The sequence below is a fragment of the Equus przewalskii genome, chromosome 9 (genome assembly GCF_037783145.1).
Source record: "Equus przewalskii isolate Varuska chromosome 9, EquPr2, whole genome shotgun sequence".
NCBI classification, from domain to species: Eukaryota; Metazoa; Chordata; class Mammalia; order Perissodactyla; family Equidae; genus Equus; species Equus przewalskii.
Genome location: NC_091839.1, coordinates 4,674,225 through 4,691,946, shown reverse-complemented (window position 1 = coordinate 4,691,946; position 17,722 = coordinate 4,674,225). Strand labels below are relative to the sequence as shown.

Here is a 17,722-nt window from a genome sequence, read left to right as displayed (position 1 = left end):
GCCAGTCCGAGTTGGAGAGGGAGCCTCCTGGGCATTTCATTTCCGCCATGCTCCTTCCTCCCAACTTGGGAAGCAGTCTGGTTGAATACGCCCCCCGCCCCCCACACCCACACCCACACCCCTCTGTTCTTTCTCTTCAGTCTATTTGGCACCAGTCTTTTATTCTCAGCAAAAGCAAACAAACAATCACAAAACACCCGCATGACACCGGTGTGGGCCTTCACCACCTGAGGCTGGTGCCCCATGCGGGTGACATGGAGCCTCTTGCAGGCTCTTTCCAGTTCTCTCCTCCAACCCTCCGAGACATGGGCTCGGACCCTACCGCTTTCCTGCTCAGAACCCCGCCGTAACTCCCCGCTCATCACAGGAGGAAATGGCAGCACACACCCCTGCTCTGTGGCCCTCCCAGACGGGGGGCTCCGTGGGGACAATGCTGAGGCCTCCTCTTCCTCCTCTGCCCCTGACCCCTCACAGTGTGGCCTGTCAGAGGGGCACTACGGGCAACAGCTTGGTAGCCAGAGGCAGAGCCAGCATCCAGGCCACCTCCAGTGGGGTCCCACAGAGCCCTTGGGCAGACCAGAGTCCTCTGCATGCAGCAAGAGATGCGTGGGGTCCACATCATGGCTCTTTCCGGGGACTCCCCTGTAAGGCCCCAAGGGTGGCTCATGAGTCAGAATCTGGCTGGTTGCCACCTTTGGGCCTGCCATGTCCAGGAAGCCAGCTGTCAGAGTGTCCATGGAGCTGCAAGAGCATGGTTGCTAGATGGAGGCGGGCGGGCAGAGCACGGAACCCTGGCAGGACACGGTGTCACAGGGACAAGGGAAACCACAGTAGCTCCAAGGAGGAGCCTTCCCTGGATGGAGTTTCTTTTGTGGGTCTCTTGCTGGGGCGGGGCACTTCTGGATGCTCTGGCCGCTGGGTGGGCTGAGCAGACACCTGTAGGTCCCTACCAGGGGAGATTGTTTCAGCCAAGGGCCTGTGACCTCAGAGGTGACACCGAGTGAGGCCTGAGTGTGCTGGCTGGTGCTCTCCCTTGCTGATTTACACACTCCCGCTCCAACTCTCTAAAATCAATCTTCCCCAATTGCCTCCTGGCTCCCAGCAGTGGCTCAGGTCTGCCCTGCATGAGTAACTACGCAATCTTCTCCCACTCCCAGGGCCCCTGCCAGAGCTCTGATAAGGGGGGGGTGGGGCTAGGGGGGACACAGCCCACCCAGAGCTCTGATGGGGAAGGGTGGGGGTGGGGAACAGCCCTGCCAGAGCGCCGACGGGGAGGGGTGAAGGGTTGGGTCCACCCTAGTAGAGCTCTGATGGGGAGGGGGGAGGGGTGGCAGGGCAGCCCTCTGTGCCAGGCTCACGCAATTGGCAGGGCAGGCCGTGGTCCAGAAGGGCCTGGGTGGGCAGGAGTCATGGGCAGGGCCTTCTCACGTAATTGGTAGGTGCCCTGCCCCTATTATTTTGTAGATGTTTAGGATAATTACTTCTTTTTCATATTAATAAACACTCAGAGCTGGCAGTTGGCCTAATTTTGACATAGTTTATGTCAAAAGAAATGGCGGAGAGCTGTGATTAGCTGATTAGCTTGGGGCAAGTTTTCCTCCCACAAAGGAGCATGAAAAGCTCACTCTGCTCACCCTTTTTTTAAGTGTCACTTATTAGGGAATTGAGTCTCTTTAGCTAAAGATGGAGCAACTACTTAACGGGGGGGTTGGGGGGGCCGGCCAGGTTCTCAGGGACCCTCAGCCTGGCAGTGACAGGTAGGGCCTTATGCCTCTGCCCTCCTCCCTGGAAACTGGCAAGAGGGCAGATAGACCCTCTCAGGGGTCCTGCCCGGAGGACAGAGACCTCTGAGAGTTGCTGTGTGCAGGGGGGAGGGGGAGGAAGGATGGGGGACCCCTCTTCCGTCAACTCTCCTTGGCTTTATCTGGGTCAGGGAGGTGGGAAGGGCTGTCCGGAGGTGCCACCTTCCTCTTCACCGCTTTGGCCTCTTTGGCTGTGCCACAGGCTAAAGGTGCCTGGATGTTTGCTGGCGAAATCCTACAGCAGCCCCACGAGGTGGGCACCATTAGCTCCCATCTGCCAGAAGAGGAAACCAGGGATGCTGCTGGGACTCCACACTGGCACCCTGCTTATGGTCCAGCTTGATTCCTCCCCCTATTTAAGGGACCTGCTCTCTTCCCAGCTCTGAGCTGCGTCTCCCTCTTGCAGCCCCTGGCGCCTCCTTAGTTCAGCCATGGGGACCCACATCCTTGTCTTGACAAAGAAACAAAAAGCACCCCCAACCCAAGCCCTTCAACCAGAAGTGACTTCCAGCTGTCAGATAGCTTGGGGCTGGGGTGAGGAGACCCATGGGCATGCACTGGACCCCACCTCCTGTCCATACACATATGCACACCCTCGTGTGGCCCAGGACTGGAGGGGCACCCAGCCCGGGGCCCCCTTCCTTCACAGAGCCAGTGTGGGTCACTACCCAGGGATGTTACTGCATGTGCTCAGCCTCTGTGTGAGCTCAGGCGAGTTACCTACCTCTCTGGGCCTCAGTTTTCTCATCTGTAAAATGGCATTAAGGACAAAGCCTACCTCACAGGGATGTTGTGAGGATTCCATGAGCTACGTTTGCAAAGTATTGGGGCACAGTAAGTGCTCTGGACCTGTCGTTGTTAACTAACTAACTCCCTAGGCCCATATTCAAGGCCTTGCAGGATCTGACCCTTGCTTACCTCCGGGAATGTGAGCACTCTCACATTCCGTCTCCTGTACGCTGAACTGCTTTGGTTACTCCAATTGCCCCGACCTGTGCTCAAGTCATTTTCCTTCTTAAGCAACAGCTGTCACCTCTGTCCCACCCCAGGACTGGGTCAGAGTCTCCTTCCCCCATGGTCTTCATCCCCAGGCGGGCCGGGACACCACGTCGCGGCTGAACCAGAATCCAGGTATCCACTGCCTCCGGTCACTCCCTTCTGTTCTAGAAAGGTTTCTGCTCCCCAGCCCAGGCCTCGCCCAGGCCCCGCCCCTTGCCTGCAGCCAGCGCCCGGCGAGCAGACAGATCTTCCCTCCCTCCGGGGCTCCGCCCCTCCGGGTCCGCGGCACTGGAGGGGGCGGGGAAGGGACCCCGGCCCCGCCCAGGCCCCGCCCCCCTCGGTGGGTCCCGGCCGCGCTCAGCTGACGCCGCGCTTCACGTGACGCTGAGCAGGGCAAGCATGGCGGTGGCCGCCGGGTGAGTGCTGCTCGCGCCCTTGGTCCTCGCCCTCGCCGTCGCCCTGGCTCTGGCCTGGCGGCGCGGAGAGGGGCCTGGGCCTCCCGGCTGGACAGTGGGTGACAGCGCCGCCGCCGGGCCGCGTCCCCGCCGGCGCGCTCTGTGGCCGCCGGCAGCGCGCTCCGAGTCGGAGCCGCGCCGTGCCCGCAGCTCCCCGCGCCGCTGCTCCGGCGCCCGGGTCCCCGCGCGCGTGGCGGCCCCTCCGTGTGGGCCGGGCGGGGCCAGCGTCGACACGCTCGTTCACGGCCGCGACCCTCGGACGGGAAGGGGGCGTTGCCGGGGCGCCGGGGACCCGGCTCTCCCCGGAGGAGGTGGTGTTTGCGACGGGTTTGGAATCCCCTCCCCACTTCCCCGCTTCCTTCGGGGCCCAGACGTCAGCACCTTTGAGAAGCCTTCTCTAATACCTATCGTACTTTTTGTAGCCCTGTCACCAGCTGGTAAACTGTAGAGTAGCTGATTTTTACTTGTTCTTGTCTTCTCCCATTTAGAATGAAAGGTCATGCCTTTCTCCTCCTCACTCCTGGGCCTCACTTGTACGGGGTCTTGCACACAGTAGGTGCTGCATAAATGCTGCTGCATGAAAGAATGGGTGAGCGGACTTAGTGGGAGGGAGTGTGGACAGATGGGTTCAGTGAAGCGTTGGGGAGAGTGTCCCAGATGAGGGAACATCGGGCAAAAGTTGAGAGATCAACGTTGAGAGTTCGGCTTGTTCTGGGGACGAGATTGGAGTGCGTCCTGGTGCTGCAGGGTGTGGTGCCCCAGATGGCTTCTCCAGACTGTAACCTGTGGGACTGGACCTCTGAGGGTTTTAATCTGCTCACATCTGCTTTTTAGACCATGGCTCCCCTGGGTGTGTGAGTTCAGGGGGAGGCCCAGTCCTGGGGAAGGGCTGTGGTGCTGGGGGCTGGGAGGGGCAGGGATAAAGAGGGGCACTGCCCCAGATGCCAGACTGGGGACTGAGACTGGAATGGCGAACCTGGTGGACTGAATGCATCTGTGTTTTGGGGAGGTGGGGAGAATGGCAACAGAAAATGCCCCCTCAGTTGGCCCCTAAGGTTGGGAGAGCTTAGGACACACAAATCAAACGTTGACTGGGCACCTGCTGTATTCCAGGAGCAGGCTGGGCCTACTCTTGGATGTTCACGGACCCCTGGGCAGATGGACGCATGGGACTCTGTTGTCTGTCTGTCTCCGGTCTTGGTGTGCACCGTGGAGAGGCAGGGGCTCTGAGCACGGGAGAGTGTGGACAGCCTTCACTCCCCGGATGACATTTATGTGGGTCCTCGAGCACCCCTCAGCCAGAGAACTGTGCGTACAAAGTCCTGGATGAGTGTCAAGGAGCCCAGGTTGCTCCTTGAACCCAGCCTGTGACCCTGTCTTAAAGAGCAGGGTGAGCAGTAGATGCAGGCCAGTGCCCGGACGTGGATCTGTTCCCCCTGTATCTGGGCCGGCCATGTGGTCACAGGGAGTTCCAGGGGCTGCATTTGGGTTCAGGGCTTCATGCTGGCCTGAGGCCTGCACTCTCCTGCAGGTGCAGAGGAGCCAGGCTGGTGACTGGACTGCGGGGAGCCTGGAGCTGGCTGAATCCTGGAAGGAGGTCTTAGAGCAAAGCTGATTCTCTGGGCCGTGGCAGGGGGTGGGCAAGGGGTAAAACACAGTGACAGTGGTCTTGGAGAGGTGCGCTGTTGGAAGGGAGGCCTGACAGATGCAGGGAGCTTGACAGGGCTTCCTTGGCAAGAGCCATCCCAGGCTGGTATGGGGCTGCACTGCTGGACTGAGCCTGAGGTCAAGCCCCAGCAGCTTCTTTAAGGGGAGGAGGTATTGGGTATATTTCCAGCAACGTTCCGTGCCCAGCTCCGCACACAGGACAGATCAGTGTCGGGTGTAATGAGGCCCCGCGCCATCAAGTCATGGCCATGGGCTGCCTGTAGAGTCCTCCCAGAGCCTGGGCCAGGGGCGCCCGTGAGTCCTGCGGAGTTTGCTCTGTGTGGTTTGGGAAGCAGCGGAAGCCGGGGAAGCCCTAAGCTGGCATCTCAGAGTCAGCTAGAAACTCGAGATGCTCCTCGGGGAGTGTTTCAGGGTTGATCCTGCTCTGTCCTGCCAGCCTGGGCAGGGACTTCGAGTTTGAGACAGAGGGTCCCACTGCCCCCAGAGGGTCTGCTCTGAGGTCACCCCACGCCTCCCGTGGCACTTGGTGGGAGGGAGCCTGCCTTCTCCTTGAGATTTCCTTGGACAGAGGTCAGACTCCCCTGCTGCCCCGGACCTGCTTGCATCTGCTTCCCCACGGGGCTTGTTCCTCTCTCCTCTTCGCTTTGTCCCCTCACCTGCTGGCCCCACAGTGCCCTCGTCCTCTGACTTAATCGCTCTCATACTTGCAGACCCAGTTTAGATGGTTCCTCCTCCTAGAAGCCTTTCCCACTCCCCCTCCCTCGTGACCTCCAGGAGAGACTTCCTGCTCAGAACTCTACAGAATCCCAGTTCTTCCCACCCGTAGGACACTTGCCATGGCTGCCCACCTGCCCATCGTGGTCGGGGGTGGGGTTGCTTCCCCTCTTGCCATCCTTGGAGCCCATGGACCCATTCAGTTTGTATCTCCAGGGCCAGCCTGTGGCCTCCATGTAATTGGTGCTCATGACATGGTGCCGAATGGATAAAAGGGTGATTTACTCTAAGCTAGTCCAACAGTCCATCCTGCTTTCATGATTGAGGAAGGGAGTTGTGGGTGGGAGGGTACACAGAGTTCTGACTAGGATGAAGAGGAGTCTAATTCTTTAAGTGAACAGCTTAAAGGGAGCCGTTGCTCAGCGAGAAGCAGCAGGTGAGCTGCCCTGGGTGTGTACCTATTGGGCTGTAGGTCAGGCTGGAGTCAGCATTTTCCTGGGGAGAAAGTATCTGGAGGAGTTGGGTTCTGGATCAGAGCCTGTCCCCACCTTCATGTGAACCTTGTGCTCTGGGAGCAGAGGTGCCAGGCTGACCCTGGGGCTGCGGTACAGATGGGTCTGTGGGAGGCAGGCTGGCCACTGAGTGCCCCATGCCTTCTCCGGGCCTGGTCCTGACTCCACACAGCCCTCTCTCTGTCCCTGTGTGTGCTCAGCCCCCTGACCCTCAGGAGAGAGGGAAGTGGGGTGGGAGGTGCTGGCCAGCTGCTGTGAGGCCCCTTCCAGCCAGGGGAGCGGACTGGCTGTGGCTGAGGAAGCAGGCCGGTCCTTGGCTGGCTTCTCTTGCTGGGAGCATGGCCCCATCCAGAAGAGGCTTCACATGCCAGTGCAGGGATCTTGTCCTTGTCTGTGCCATGGACCCCATGGGCATTGGTGAGACCTTTGTACCCTTCTCAGCATGTTTTAAAATGCATGAAATAAAATATAGACGATTACAGGAAAAACCAATTATATTGAAATGCACCTATGAAAATGTTAAAAAATAAATTTGTGATTTAGTGATACATGCTTCTTTGTTAACACATTAAGCATTAAAGTGAGCAGCGGGCCTAATACCACCTTAATTTTGAAGTAGTGCTGAGCAGAAGTGGTATTTTGAGATACTGTGGCAGCAGTAATGTGGTATGGAAATACCTGTGCTTTCTGTTGGACGCATTCACACACACTGCTGATACCGCTGTAGTTAGCTGCTTACATTAATAATTGAGGAAGATGTAAATTTGAAAGAGAAGCTAGAGAAAATAAAGATACAGTTTTTTCCCATCCAAGTAGATAGAGACCCTGAGTTCTCTGTGTGAATCCCCAGGGGTCCTCGGGCCTTGGGGGAGAACCTCGCAGGTGACTTGAGAGCAGAGGAGATGGTGGCTCAGTTCTGATTTGGGGTGACAGGGATGGGTTGTGGGGGCAGTGGCGTCACCCTTTCCCTGGGGGCTGACTCCACTCCTGGTCACTCTGTTTGTGGCCCTGGCCACTTACTCAGCCTTGGCGGTTGGCAGGGGGCGGGCTGGCCGGTGGGGGCCAGAGCTCGTTCTGTGAGTCTCTGATGTCCTGGAGCCATTGTCCACCAGCCCCTGCTGCCTTCCCCAAGCATTGCCTGTGGCCTCAGCTGCCTGCACTAAAGCGTACCTTATTTACGCTGGCACTTGGGTATGAACTGCCTTCAGCCTTTGAAATTCTGGGTGCTAGTTAGCAGACGTGCCCGCAGATGCCAGTGCAGGTGTTTTATTAGAGCTGCTTTTGCTGAACTTGCAGGGAGAGGTCACCCCCGTTGGCTCTGGGCCCAGCAGTCTCTCCCAGGGTTTGGTTTACGCCTTTTACGCCAAGAGCAATCAGAGGGCATGTCTCTATAAACCTTGATTCCGGGTGTTCTGCGGTGATGAATGACCGCAGCACGTCGGCCTGTGGGGGCCCCAGGCTGGGCTGCCCGTCTCTGTTCTGGCTGAGCCCACGCAGGGTTAGGTGGGACTGTAGCTTTTCTTCACAGTGGCAGCCGAGTGCTCACGGAGAGGGGGCCTTGTCAAGTTTCCCATCTTCATCTGAGCAGCGTGGCCCTTGGTCTGGAAGCCCCGGTCTCAGTGCCCTGAGGGATTTAGGCCTCTCAGAAGGTTCTGGACAAGAGGAAGCCCAACCTTTTGGAGAGCCTTCCAGGTTGGGGCGTGGTGGCAGACCAAGTGGAGCTGGCGCTTGGTGTGTTGAAGGAGGGAGGCCAGGCAGAGGGCGAGGATGGTGCTGGGATGAGGGGGCAGGGATGGGCCCTGCAGGCTGGGGGCCCAGGGTGGGCATTTTCAGCCAGTTGTGCTGTTGAGTCCATGTGGATCTGGGCAACTTTGGCTGAGGCCCCACGTGCAGCAGCGCCTCAGAATTGTTCTCTCTCGGCCGTGGGGGGGTCTGTAGAGACAGCTTCCCCCTGTGCCCACCCCCCTCTGTGGGCTTTGCTGAGTGAGGGGAAAGAGTGTGTGGGGCCGTGGGGCACCCTGTGCAGGCGTGCTGGTGGCTGCACTTTCAGTTCCTGACAGCGTGGCCAGCTGGGATGCGGGCATGTTTACGAGCTGTTATCTCTACCCCTTCATCCTTGCAGCTGAGCATGGCAGGAAAGCGGCCTGGCTTAGAGGAAGCCCTGGCTCCTTGTGTCCTCTCTCCTGGGAGGGAGAGGGAGGGCCCGTGCCTGGGGAGGACGGGTGGGCCTTCCAGTTCTGACAGCATGTGTGGGGTGTGCACGACCCCTCCACCCTTCCTGTCCAGGCCAGGGCCCGAGGGTTCTGCTTCCTGCCCCCCTGGGGCTGATGTGGCCACTTCTCCTCTGCACAGCTGTTTGTGTGGCCCCATGCTGTGACAGTTGTTCACTCAGCAGATGTTTATGGAGCACTTGCAGGGTGCCAGGCAGGGTGCTAGGCACTGGGCAGCGGTGGCTGGAGCAGACCCAGGGCTCTGTCTTTGGGGGTTACAGTCCAGCGGGCGGAGGCGGACCTTGCCAGTGAGCCCCAGCAAACGCGCTGCGTTTGTGTTAGAAGGGGAATGCCTGAGCCCGTTGTTCACGCAGAGGGGTGACTGAAGAGAGTTTAATGCAGAGTCGGTTTACAGAGCTAGGGGCAGGGAACAGGAGCCTGGGAGGGGAGAGGAGCAGCTGGTCGGGAACCAGCCAGGGCTGTGCCATGGCCCCAGGTGGAGGGACTACCAGCCATCGTAGCTCCAGGTTCGCACACGGAAGGAGCTGGGGAATGGATTCTTGGTCCTCCTCCTGCTCCTCCCTCCCCTCCGTCCAGTGGCTAAAGCTAAACCCCGCTGGAGGCCAGAGGCAGGGAACATGGGGAACATGCCAATGGAGTCCTTGTAGGCCAGCCCTGGGCAGAGTGGGGATAGAGCTGCAGGTTTAAGGGGGAAGCCAGGAGGACCATCCAGAGCAGGTGGCATTGGAGCCAAAAGGTGCAGGAGGTGTCACCTGCTTGTGTGTCCCTGCCTCTGAGTGTCCCAGGGCCAGGTGAGTGCAGGAGGTCCTGAGGCCTCTTCATGGCCGCATGCGGTGGGGGAAGGGTCTACCTGCCCACCTGTCACCGCCGTCCAGGTAGGGCCCTTTCTCATGTGCCAGCTCTGAGCTGTCCCTACCCTCCTCAGTCTCCATGCCCACTCGCTCCCCCTGGCCCAAGAGATCCTGCCTCACTCCTCCTCTTCTCCCTGGGCCTGCCCCACCCGCCCTCCTACCCCAGCCCAGCCCACCTGCTGGGACTGCCCTCCCTTCCTCCGTTTAGTGTTCATTCGGCACCTAATCACTCATTCCGCCCTCTTTTAAGTGCCGGGAAGGAGGCAAGGGCTCTGGTTACTGGAGCTTCATTTTACCTGGGGAGATAGCAAGGAAGTACGTGCTGTTAGACAGTGATGCGTGCTATAGAGAGGAATGAAGGGACAGGGGGTTAAGGTTAGGATGGGGGTATTGGAAGAGCTTCTGGGAAGGGGGCATTTCTGCAGAGGCCTGGATAAAGCAAGAACGGGAGCAGTGCAGGCACTGGGAGAAGAACGTTCCCCACAGGGAACAGCAGCAGCAAAGCTCCTGAGTGGGAGCGTTCTCGGGACTTAGGGAAGAGGGAGAATGCCAGTGCATTCTTGGGGTGGGTCAGGGGCTGGATCCCTCAGCGCCTGGTAGCTGTCAGGTAAGTCTGCACTTTGTTCGAGAGCACTAGAAAGTCGGAGGGGTAGAGCAGGGGGCAGTGCCTTCTCAGATTCGCTTTTATAAAGGGTCCCTCTGGGTGGGTGCCTGGCAGGCAGTGGGGGAAGCTGGGATGAGAGAGCAGTGGCCAGTTCCCAGTTCCCTGCAGTTGTCCAGACAGGAGGTGGGGATGAGCCACACTGGGGACGAAGGGGTCAGGTGCGGGCTGTGTATTGAAGCGAGAGGCCACAGGCTCTGTGAGAGAGGAATTGAGGATGCCAGCGCCACTGAGAGGGCACAGGGGACTGGGGAGGGGTGGGTTTGGTGGAGCAGGAGGAGGCAGGGCGTCTGGGGAGGGGTGGCAGGTGGCCGTGGCATTTGTGAATCTGGAGGGGGGTATCATGGGCCTGTGGGTGTCATGGTTCTTAAAGCCAAGGGAGTAGGTAGGCTTGGCTGTGCTGGGGGAGGCAGTGCTGTTAGGGAAGAGGTCCCAGGACCTAGCCCAGGGCCTCCAGCACGGAGGTCAGCTGAGGAGAGAGGGAGACCAAGGATGGAAAGAAGCCTGGAGGGGCTGGTGCTGGGCCAGGTTTCAGCAGAGAGAGTGGCCCGTAGTGTCCTGGGCACCGAGAGGCCCATTGAGGCCTGGGAACCTACCTGCAGATTCAAGAGTGTGGGGTTGTGTGGGCTGGCAGGGGCAGCAGTGCGGGAGGGGGTGGGCCAAGGCCTGATGGGGTGGACTGAGGAGAGCGAGGGCCCCCAGGACATGGGGACGGTGGGCTTGGGTGACTCTTCAGAGGATATTTACCACAAAAGGGAGAGGGAAATGGACTGACGGAGGGCATGGAGGGTCAAGGGAAGTGTTTTTATTTTTTTTCAGTTTAAGGCAAGTGAGGTTCTTGTACCTCTGGATGCTGAGAATGATCCTGCAGAGGGGAAAATGGATGCTGAATAGGCGTGGGGGTGGGGCAGGCCACAGCAGGCAGAGGAGAAGCCCCAGGTGGGGGCAACTGGCTGGAGGGTCCAGAGGCAGGTCGGGTTTGGGGTGTGGGGGCTGGGAGGATCAGCTGTTTCCTCCGTGAAAAGGAAGCCAGCGTAGGGGTGAGGAGAGACACTCGCCTGCTCCCCCAGGCCTGGCCCCGCCCCGCCTCCCATAAGGTCTCAGCAGCTTCTCCCTTGCTGTCTACTCTCCTCCAGGTCAGCACCCCTCGGGCTGCCGCTCACGGGGCCATGTCGCCTTGGTTCCCCCTCAGTCACTCCGCACACACTTGCCAGGCTCCCCTCAGCCTTACACTCAGGGCCCTGAGGGGGGTGTGTGTGTGTTGGGGACAGATGGGTGTCCCAGCTGAGGAACAACCAGCCCTGGCTCATGGCAGGGACTGAGTGCTCTCTGGGCCAGATCACGTTTCTCACGTGGATAGTAAGCTCCTTGAGGATGGGAGTTGAGTGGGTGCATCTCGAAACCATTGCTGGCTTTCCCTCTCGGGGCCTCACCTGCCCGCTGGTTAAACAGAGCTAGCTATCCATGGTCCTCACTTGTGGTCTAGTGCTCCGGGACAGCAGGGGACGGTGTGGTCCTTGGGCGGCTCAGGGAGGGGCTGTTTCTGAGTCGCCGGCAGGTCGAACTTGGACCCGCTTGCCACGTGCTAATGGGGGTCCCCTGGCAGGCTCAGCCCTCCAGCTGCCTCAGACCACGGGCGGGGACAAGCTTGGCAGTGCTAACAGAGCCCACGTGGCGGTGTATGCTTGTGTCTTTGCAGGCCTTCATTCTGGCTGGGGAACGAAACCCTGAAGGTGCCCCTGGCACTGTTCGCCCTGAACCGGCAGCGCCTGTGCGAGCGCCTGCGGGCGAGCCCGGCCGTGCAGGCCCGCTCCGTCGTGCTGCTGCAGGGCGGGGAAGAGACCCAGCGCTACTGCACCGACACCGGCGTCCTCTTCCGCCAGGTGAGCCTGGCCACTTCTTCCATCCCTGGCTCCGAGCATGCACCAGACCTCTCATGGGCCCGTTCACCCTCCTCCAGCACTGGGCCTGGTGGGTGTGGAACAGCTTTGTCCCCAAGGGGACCCTCTGGAGAGGCCCTCTGAAGGCAGACTGGGGCCTGGAAGCCCAGAGGGCCAACACTCTGGGGGGCAGAGCTGTCACCAGCCAGCCTCAGCTCTCTCAGGTCTGAGTATGGAACAATGATATTCCTGAGGGAGCAAGCAAGCAAGGCTTCATGGAGGAGGCGACATTTGGTGTGGGTCCCAAAGGCCAGGGTGAATTCTGACAGGTAGAGCTAGGGTTGGGTGTTCCATGTGGGAGGATGGTGTCCACAGGAGTGGGTGAGCAGAGGGTGGGCTGGGCAGCTCTCCCTGGCCGGGGAGAGGTGCAGATGGGGAGGGCTGAGTTCAGATTCTGCCTGCAGCAAGAGGACGGGGTTACAGAGGCCTGGGAGATGGCATGTGACTGGGCGGCTCCTCTGAGCAGGAGTCAGAGGCTGGGCCTTCGTCCCGGCTTTGCCAGTGCTGATCCCATGAGCCTCACCGGGCCTCCGCCTTGGTTTGCTCACCTGGGAAGTGGTCCAGGGGCTCCTTGTGGTTCTGGAACCCTGTGGGGTAGTGGGCAGCCCAGCTGCAGGAAGCCAGCCTGCCTGTGGTGGCCTTGGCTGCGGAATGCTGGCATCACTCAATTCCCGGGAACAGGAGCGAGGACACCTGAGAGAAGAGTTCCCCAGAAAGCCAGGGAGACCCTGAGCTGGCCCCAGTCTTGTCACTCCTGCATTGTACCCACTTTACAGATGAGGAAACTGAGGCTCGGAGTGGAAATGACTTGCCGGAGGTGGTGCTGGAGTTAATTAGAACCCCATCTCCTCCAAGTCTAGTCTTCTCTTCTCTCTGCCAAGCCCTGGGGCCAGACACGAGGGGGACCCAGAACCTCCCTGGAGGCAGGCTGAGCCACGGGGGCATGGCCATCCGGCATCCAGGTCAGGGAGGGGCAGGGGCACGTGAGGGGGAGCTGAGTGTGGAGAGGAGGGGGCAAGGCGTGGCCTCCCCAGCTGGACTGTGCACCCTGCGGGGCACAGAGGGCCCGAGATCCGATGCTGAGAGCGATGGCTCAGGGCTTTCACTGAAGGCGCCTCCTGCGGGCATGCTTCTCTCAGCTACATAGTTCTTGCTGCCCCGAGCCTGCAGTCTTCTGGTTGCTGGAGACGTGGAAGTCTACATAAGTTTTTTCTGATCAGTCTTGATGCTTCGTGAGGTTCACATATTCCGTGGATTAAAAACTGATCTCCTGAATTCAGCTGTTGGCTCCCCTACTGATGTCATGCGAGGTTAATTTTAGCAGAACTCTGCCTCCACTTCATACCTTTATAACGTCATCATTTTAGCACAGTGTTTATTGCTAAACACTGAAGTCATGTGCTGCCCTGGGGATGGGAGAAGGAAGAAAGAAGTCCTAAATGGAGGAGTCCATTTCCGGGCCAATGTCGCCCTGGGTGTGTAGGTGGCATCTTGCCTGCCTGCAGGCAGTGGGGGTGGCAGAGAGGTGTGGGCAGGGCTGAGCTGACCTGCAGTGCTGCTGGGCACCCGTGTCCTAGTGTGCCCTGTCAGGGGCCTTAAGGGGGTGGCCAGTGAGGTGGGGGTGCAGGCAGGGCTTGGGATCATCAGAGGCCCCCTGCCAAATCCTGGAAGGACGAGATGGGCAGCCTGCAGTCGGAGTGGGGAGAAGTGTGCTAAGGTAGAGGGGTGCGTGAGACTGGGGTCAGTCTGTGAGGTCAGTGGGCCTGAGTGGACTCTCTTGGGTACAGGAAGGAAGGCATTCAGCCCACTGCCCCACCTCCCTCCACTGCCCCACCTCCCTGCTTGTGTCTCATGCTTCTGTCCTGCTGACTGGGTAACCACGGTCCTTGCTCCCCCCACAGGAGTCCTTCTTTCACTGGGCATTCGGCGTGACCGAGCCAAACTGCTACGGCGCGATTGACGTTGACACTGGAAAGTCGATCCTGTTTGTGCCCAGGCTTCCTGCCAGCCATGCCACCTGGATGGGAAAGTAAGGAACAGTCTAAGCTGTGTGACCGTGCCTTCTGACTGCTGGCCGGAGGGCAGGTGCAGGGCCAGCCTGTGGGTGGCAAGGAGGGAAGGAGTCCCAGGAGGGAGGGTTGGTGGTCAGGCGCCTTGACAGCTGTTCTGGGCCAGAGCCCTGCCCGCTTGGCTGGGAAGGGGTGCCAGAGCTGGAGCCACAGGCATGGTCACGTTTGTGTGGAGGTAATACTATTGATCTTGAAATCCTGGATGCCCAGCTTTGTTAAAATGCCTGAGGCTGTGGCCCCAGTGGACTGTCACTCCTGCATGGCATCCATGGAGGGTGGCCCCACCTTGGGTGTGGTGGGGGTTGGCTCGGGTCAAGGAGGGCAGCCCAGGGCCCTTCTTGGAGGCCCATCACCAGCGTGCAGGGCAGTACTGGATGCCTGTGGTGTGCCCACCCTGGACTGAGCTATGCAGGGCCACAGATGTGGGTCCTGCCTCAGTTGGCTCACCTGTGAGACGGGGCGGAGGCTCCAGGTGGTGCCATGTGAGAAGTGCTGGCCCGGAGCTTGTTCTGGGGCCCTCGGCCGCGTCCACCCCTCCCTGGAGCCCTTCCTGCCTTCTCAGAGCCACTGAGGCAGATCTGTACCTAACCAGGGACGCTTAAGGTGATAAGAGGACCTGCTAAATACTCACTACCTTCCGGGGTGTTGTTTCTGCCTGGAGAGTGATTATTCTGGGCCGAGGTACAAATTGCAGCCTTTGCTGCCTCGTGTCCCCAAGCACTCATTACCAGGTGGGCAGGCGGGTCTGTGGCTGATTTGAATGACAAGGCACCTGGCTGCTGCAGGGACTGCTCTCTGTGCGAGGCCAGGCAGGGCCTCCCGCACCGCCTCTGCTTTGTGCGCCATCCTCCCCCACCAGCCCTTTGGTGCAGACTGCATCGTCTCCTTTGTTGGCCTGGCGGGTACCTCCTCTGCCATCCTGGGGTGAGGGGCGCAGGCTCCCAGGTTGGCAGCAGTTCTGCTCTGAGGCCACTCAGCAGGATCGCGGGCCCAGGGCCTGCGGCTTCGCTGTGAGGATGGCTTTGAGCAAGCACAGTCAGCAGAATAGTAGTGGGCCGTGCTCCCCTGGCGGGCAGGGTGCTTTCCTGGCCCTGGGGAGGGAGTGGACGTGCCCAATCCAGCTGGCCTTTGGCGTGGGTGGCTGGGCTACCACTTAGGTTCTGGCCCTCTCAGAGGCCCTGGGGCGGATGGCACAGACTTTTTCCTGCTGTGTTGTGAGCGGGTTCCCACCGACCTCCACGCCTGAGTTAGAGAGGGCACCGGAACGCTGTGCTGCCTCCTTGCCAGAGGAAGGAGCGGGGCATTGGGCACAGCTGAGCCGGGCACGGTGAGGGCCCCCAAGGCTCCGCACTGCCCCAGGCCTGGGAGGTCATGTGGCAGGGGCCCTGGGGAGGAGGCCAGCCGAGCTCGATGTCTTCCCTGTGCTCTGGACCTCTTGCCCACGCAGTCACAGAGTGTCTTGTGCTTGCTGAGAATTGGCCTCAGGTTTGGCCTGGGGTGGGCTCTCCTCAGTCTGTTCGTCCAGGGCCCCTCCTCCTGCTAGAGCAGAAGATCCAGTCCAGCAGACACGGTGCTCCTGGGAAGGTGGTTCCCACCGACTCTTGCCTCCCTATCCTGCTGTGACCTTTACTGTCCACCTTTACTCTATTCCTGGCTGAAGCCTTACGGCTACCCTCTTATGAAGAGGAGATGGGCTCAGCCTGGTGCCGTGGCCTGTGTGGGTCCCGTGGCCTGGTCTTGCGGGAAGCTTCCCTGACCTCTGCGTGTAGGTCACAGGGCTTGCGAGCGGGTCTGGCCATTCTTGGGGCCTCCGATTCCTTGTCTATGGAACCTTGATGATCCTGCTCGTGAAGCACCACCAGGGCTGTAGTAGCGGTGATGGTCACTGTGGGGACAGTTACCCTGTGATACTGAGATGAGGTGGTGAGGATGCAGGGGACAAACAGACTGGAATGTCCAAAAATGGCCACAGCAATGTTTGTGGCCGTTCCTGGTGCAGAGGTAGAATCTTTTCCCTGCTTGGCTCTGGTCAAGACCTGGTGCCCGAGTCAATGTGTGAACATGGCAGGGTCACTGGGTGACTTCTGAGGCTAGACTGGAACGTGCACTATAGCTTCCACGTGGTTCTCACTCACGGCACATTTGCTCTGGAACCCAGCGCCACACCGCAAGAAAACCCAAGCTCACCCCTGTGGAGAGGCCACGTGGAGAGGGGCGGAGGCCCGGCGGACAGCCAGCTCCACCCACTAAAGTGGGCAACTCCGGGCCCAGCTCTCGTGGAGCAGAGACAAGCCTCCTCTCAGGGCTCTGTCCTTCAGAGTCGGGGAACACGCTGGATGGTTTCTCGCTCCCCTGTGTGTTGGGGTGGTCTGTCACGCAGCCCTGGTAACTGGAACAGCCGTGGGGACAGCTTTCCTGGTGAGAGTTTAGATCTGGTCCTTTGAGAGGATCTCCCAGAATGCTTCCTGCGCTCTGAGCGGACCCAGAGGTGTAGCTTCAGCCCTGCCTGCCTGTGGCACCTCCGGGAATAGCCGGGCCCCTGTGCCTGGGCAGCACCCACGGCTCGACCTGGCTGCCCTCTCAGCCTCCTCATGGCCCTGCCTCCTGGCTCTGGGGGTGCGGGATGTCTTGCTGCTCAGAGCCAGTGCTGCAGTAGATGCTGCCCCCTGAGAGGTGGGCGTGGATGGCGGTGCAGGGAGGGGCTGTGCGGGACCTCACCTGGGGTTCTGCCTGGAGAGGCGGGAGCTCAGCGCATCCCCGCTTCTTTTTATGGAGAGCCGACTCCTGTGAAAAGTCGGGAGTGCCTGTCCGTGGGTGGAGGGTGGGCATCCTCCAGGGCTGTGGGAGGACTGGCCCGGTGCCTGCCTCAGGGACTCCACTGTCCAGCAGGAAAACCTAAGCAAATCTCACTGTGTTTCCCCATGGCCACCATTTGGGGAGCCAAATGGCACTCAGCTTGAGGGTTTAAAGCCTGGGACCTGACTGGTCAGGGAATGGCTGTCCGCGGTCGGCTTTCCTGGAGGGTCGTCTTCAGTAATACAAGGGTGACCTTCTGCACCTTGGCCAGGGCTGGGTTTCATTTAGCACCGCTGGTAAAAGTCCTCCTTTTGTCTGTCCCTGCTTTGCTGGGCCAGCTGCTTGACGGTGCAGACATACGGATTTGGCTGATCTCTGAGGGTACAGATAGGTCTGCAGAGTGGGTCTGCCCTGTCGGAAAGGCCCCATGTGCATGCTGGGCAGGCCAGACTGAGCAGCCCTGTCCCGAGGGGCATCCGGTACCACAGCAGAGCAAGACTCTCTTCTCCTGCAGGTCTGGCCCCCGCTCTGGCCACCCCGCAGGCCTTTCCCTTCCTCTGCTCTGCTGCGACCTGCTAGTCCCCGTGTCCCGAGCCCTGGGGAGAGAGGCAGTGGTGAAGGGCTTGGTTGTTTGGGGCTGGAGTTGGGGAGTGGCCAGATCTGATTGTGTGTGGCTGTTTGCAGACACTCATAATCAGTAGGGCTGGCGCAAGGCTGGGATTACCTGGCCTTTGCAATCAACACCCACCAGACTGGACGTTTGACCTTCGGCTCCTCAGCTTCCTTTTGAGTCTCTGTCTGATGGCTTTTGAAAATCCATCTGGCGGATGCTGCAATCCGAAGTCGCCCAGGGAAACAGCACCCCTGTCTGCAGATCTGCCGCTTCCTGTGTGAGCAGCCTGTCCTGTCGTCAGGGCTGCAGATGCAAGGGGCCTGTGGGCAGCCTGGTGCCTGGCCTGTCCCTCACCCCAGGCCTTTTTTGGGGCAGGAGTGTGGTAGCTTCTAATTCATTTTTATTTGGAGT

General features: G+C 59.8%; 1 protein-coding gene across 1 annotated transcript in view; it reads left to right on the top strand.

The window, feature by feature from the left end:
- The first annotated feature begins 3,097 nt into the window (after window positions 1-3,097).
- PEPD (peptidase D) overlaps window positions 3,098-17,722 on the top strand; it is a 118,886-nt gene continuing 104,261 nt past the window's right edge. Inside the window, exons 1-3 of the mRNA XM_070632531.1 lie at window positions 3,098-3,217; window positions 11,593-11,776; window positions 13,735-13,862. Of these exons, the coding sequence (XP_070488632.1) occupies window positions 3,201-3,217; window positions 11,593-11,776; window positions 13,735-13,862 (329 nt within the window). The 5' untranslated portion in view covers window positions 3,098-3,200. The remainder of the gene's footprint in view (window positions 3,218-11,592; window positions 11,777-13,734; window positions 13,863-17,722) is intronic.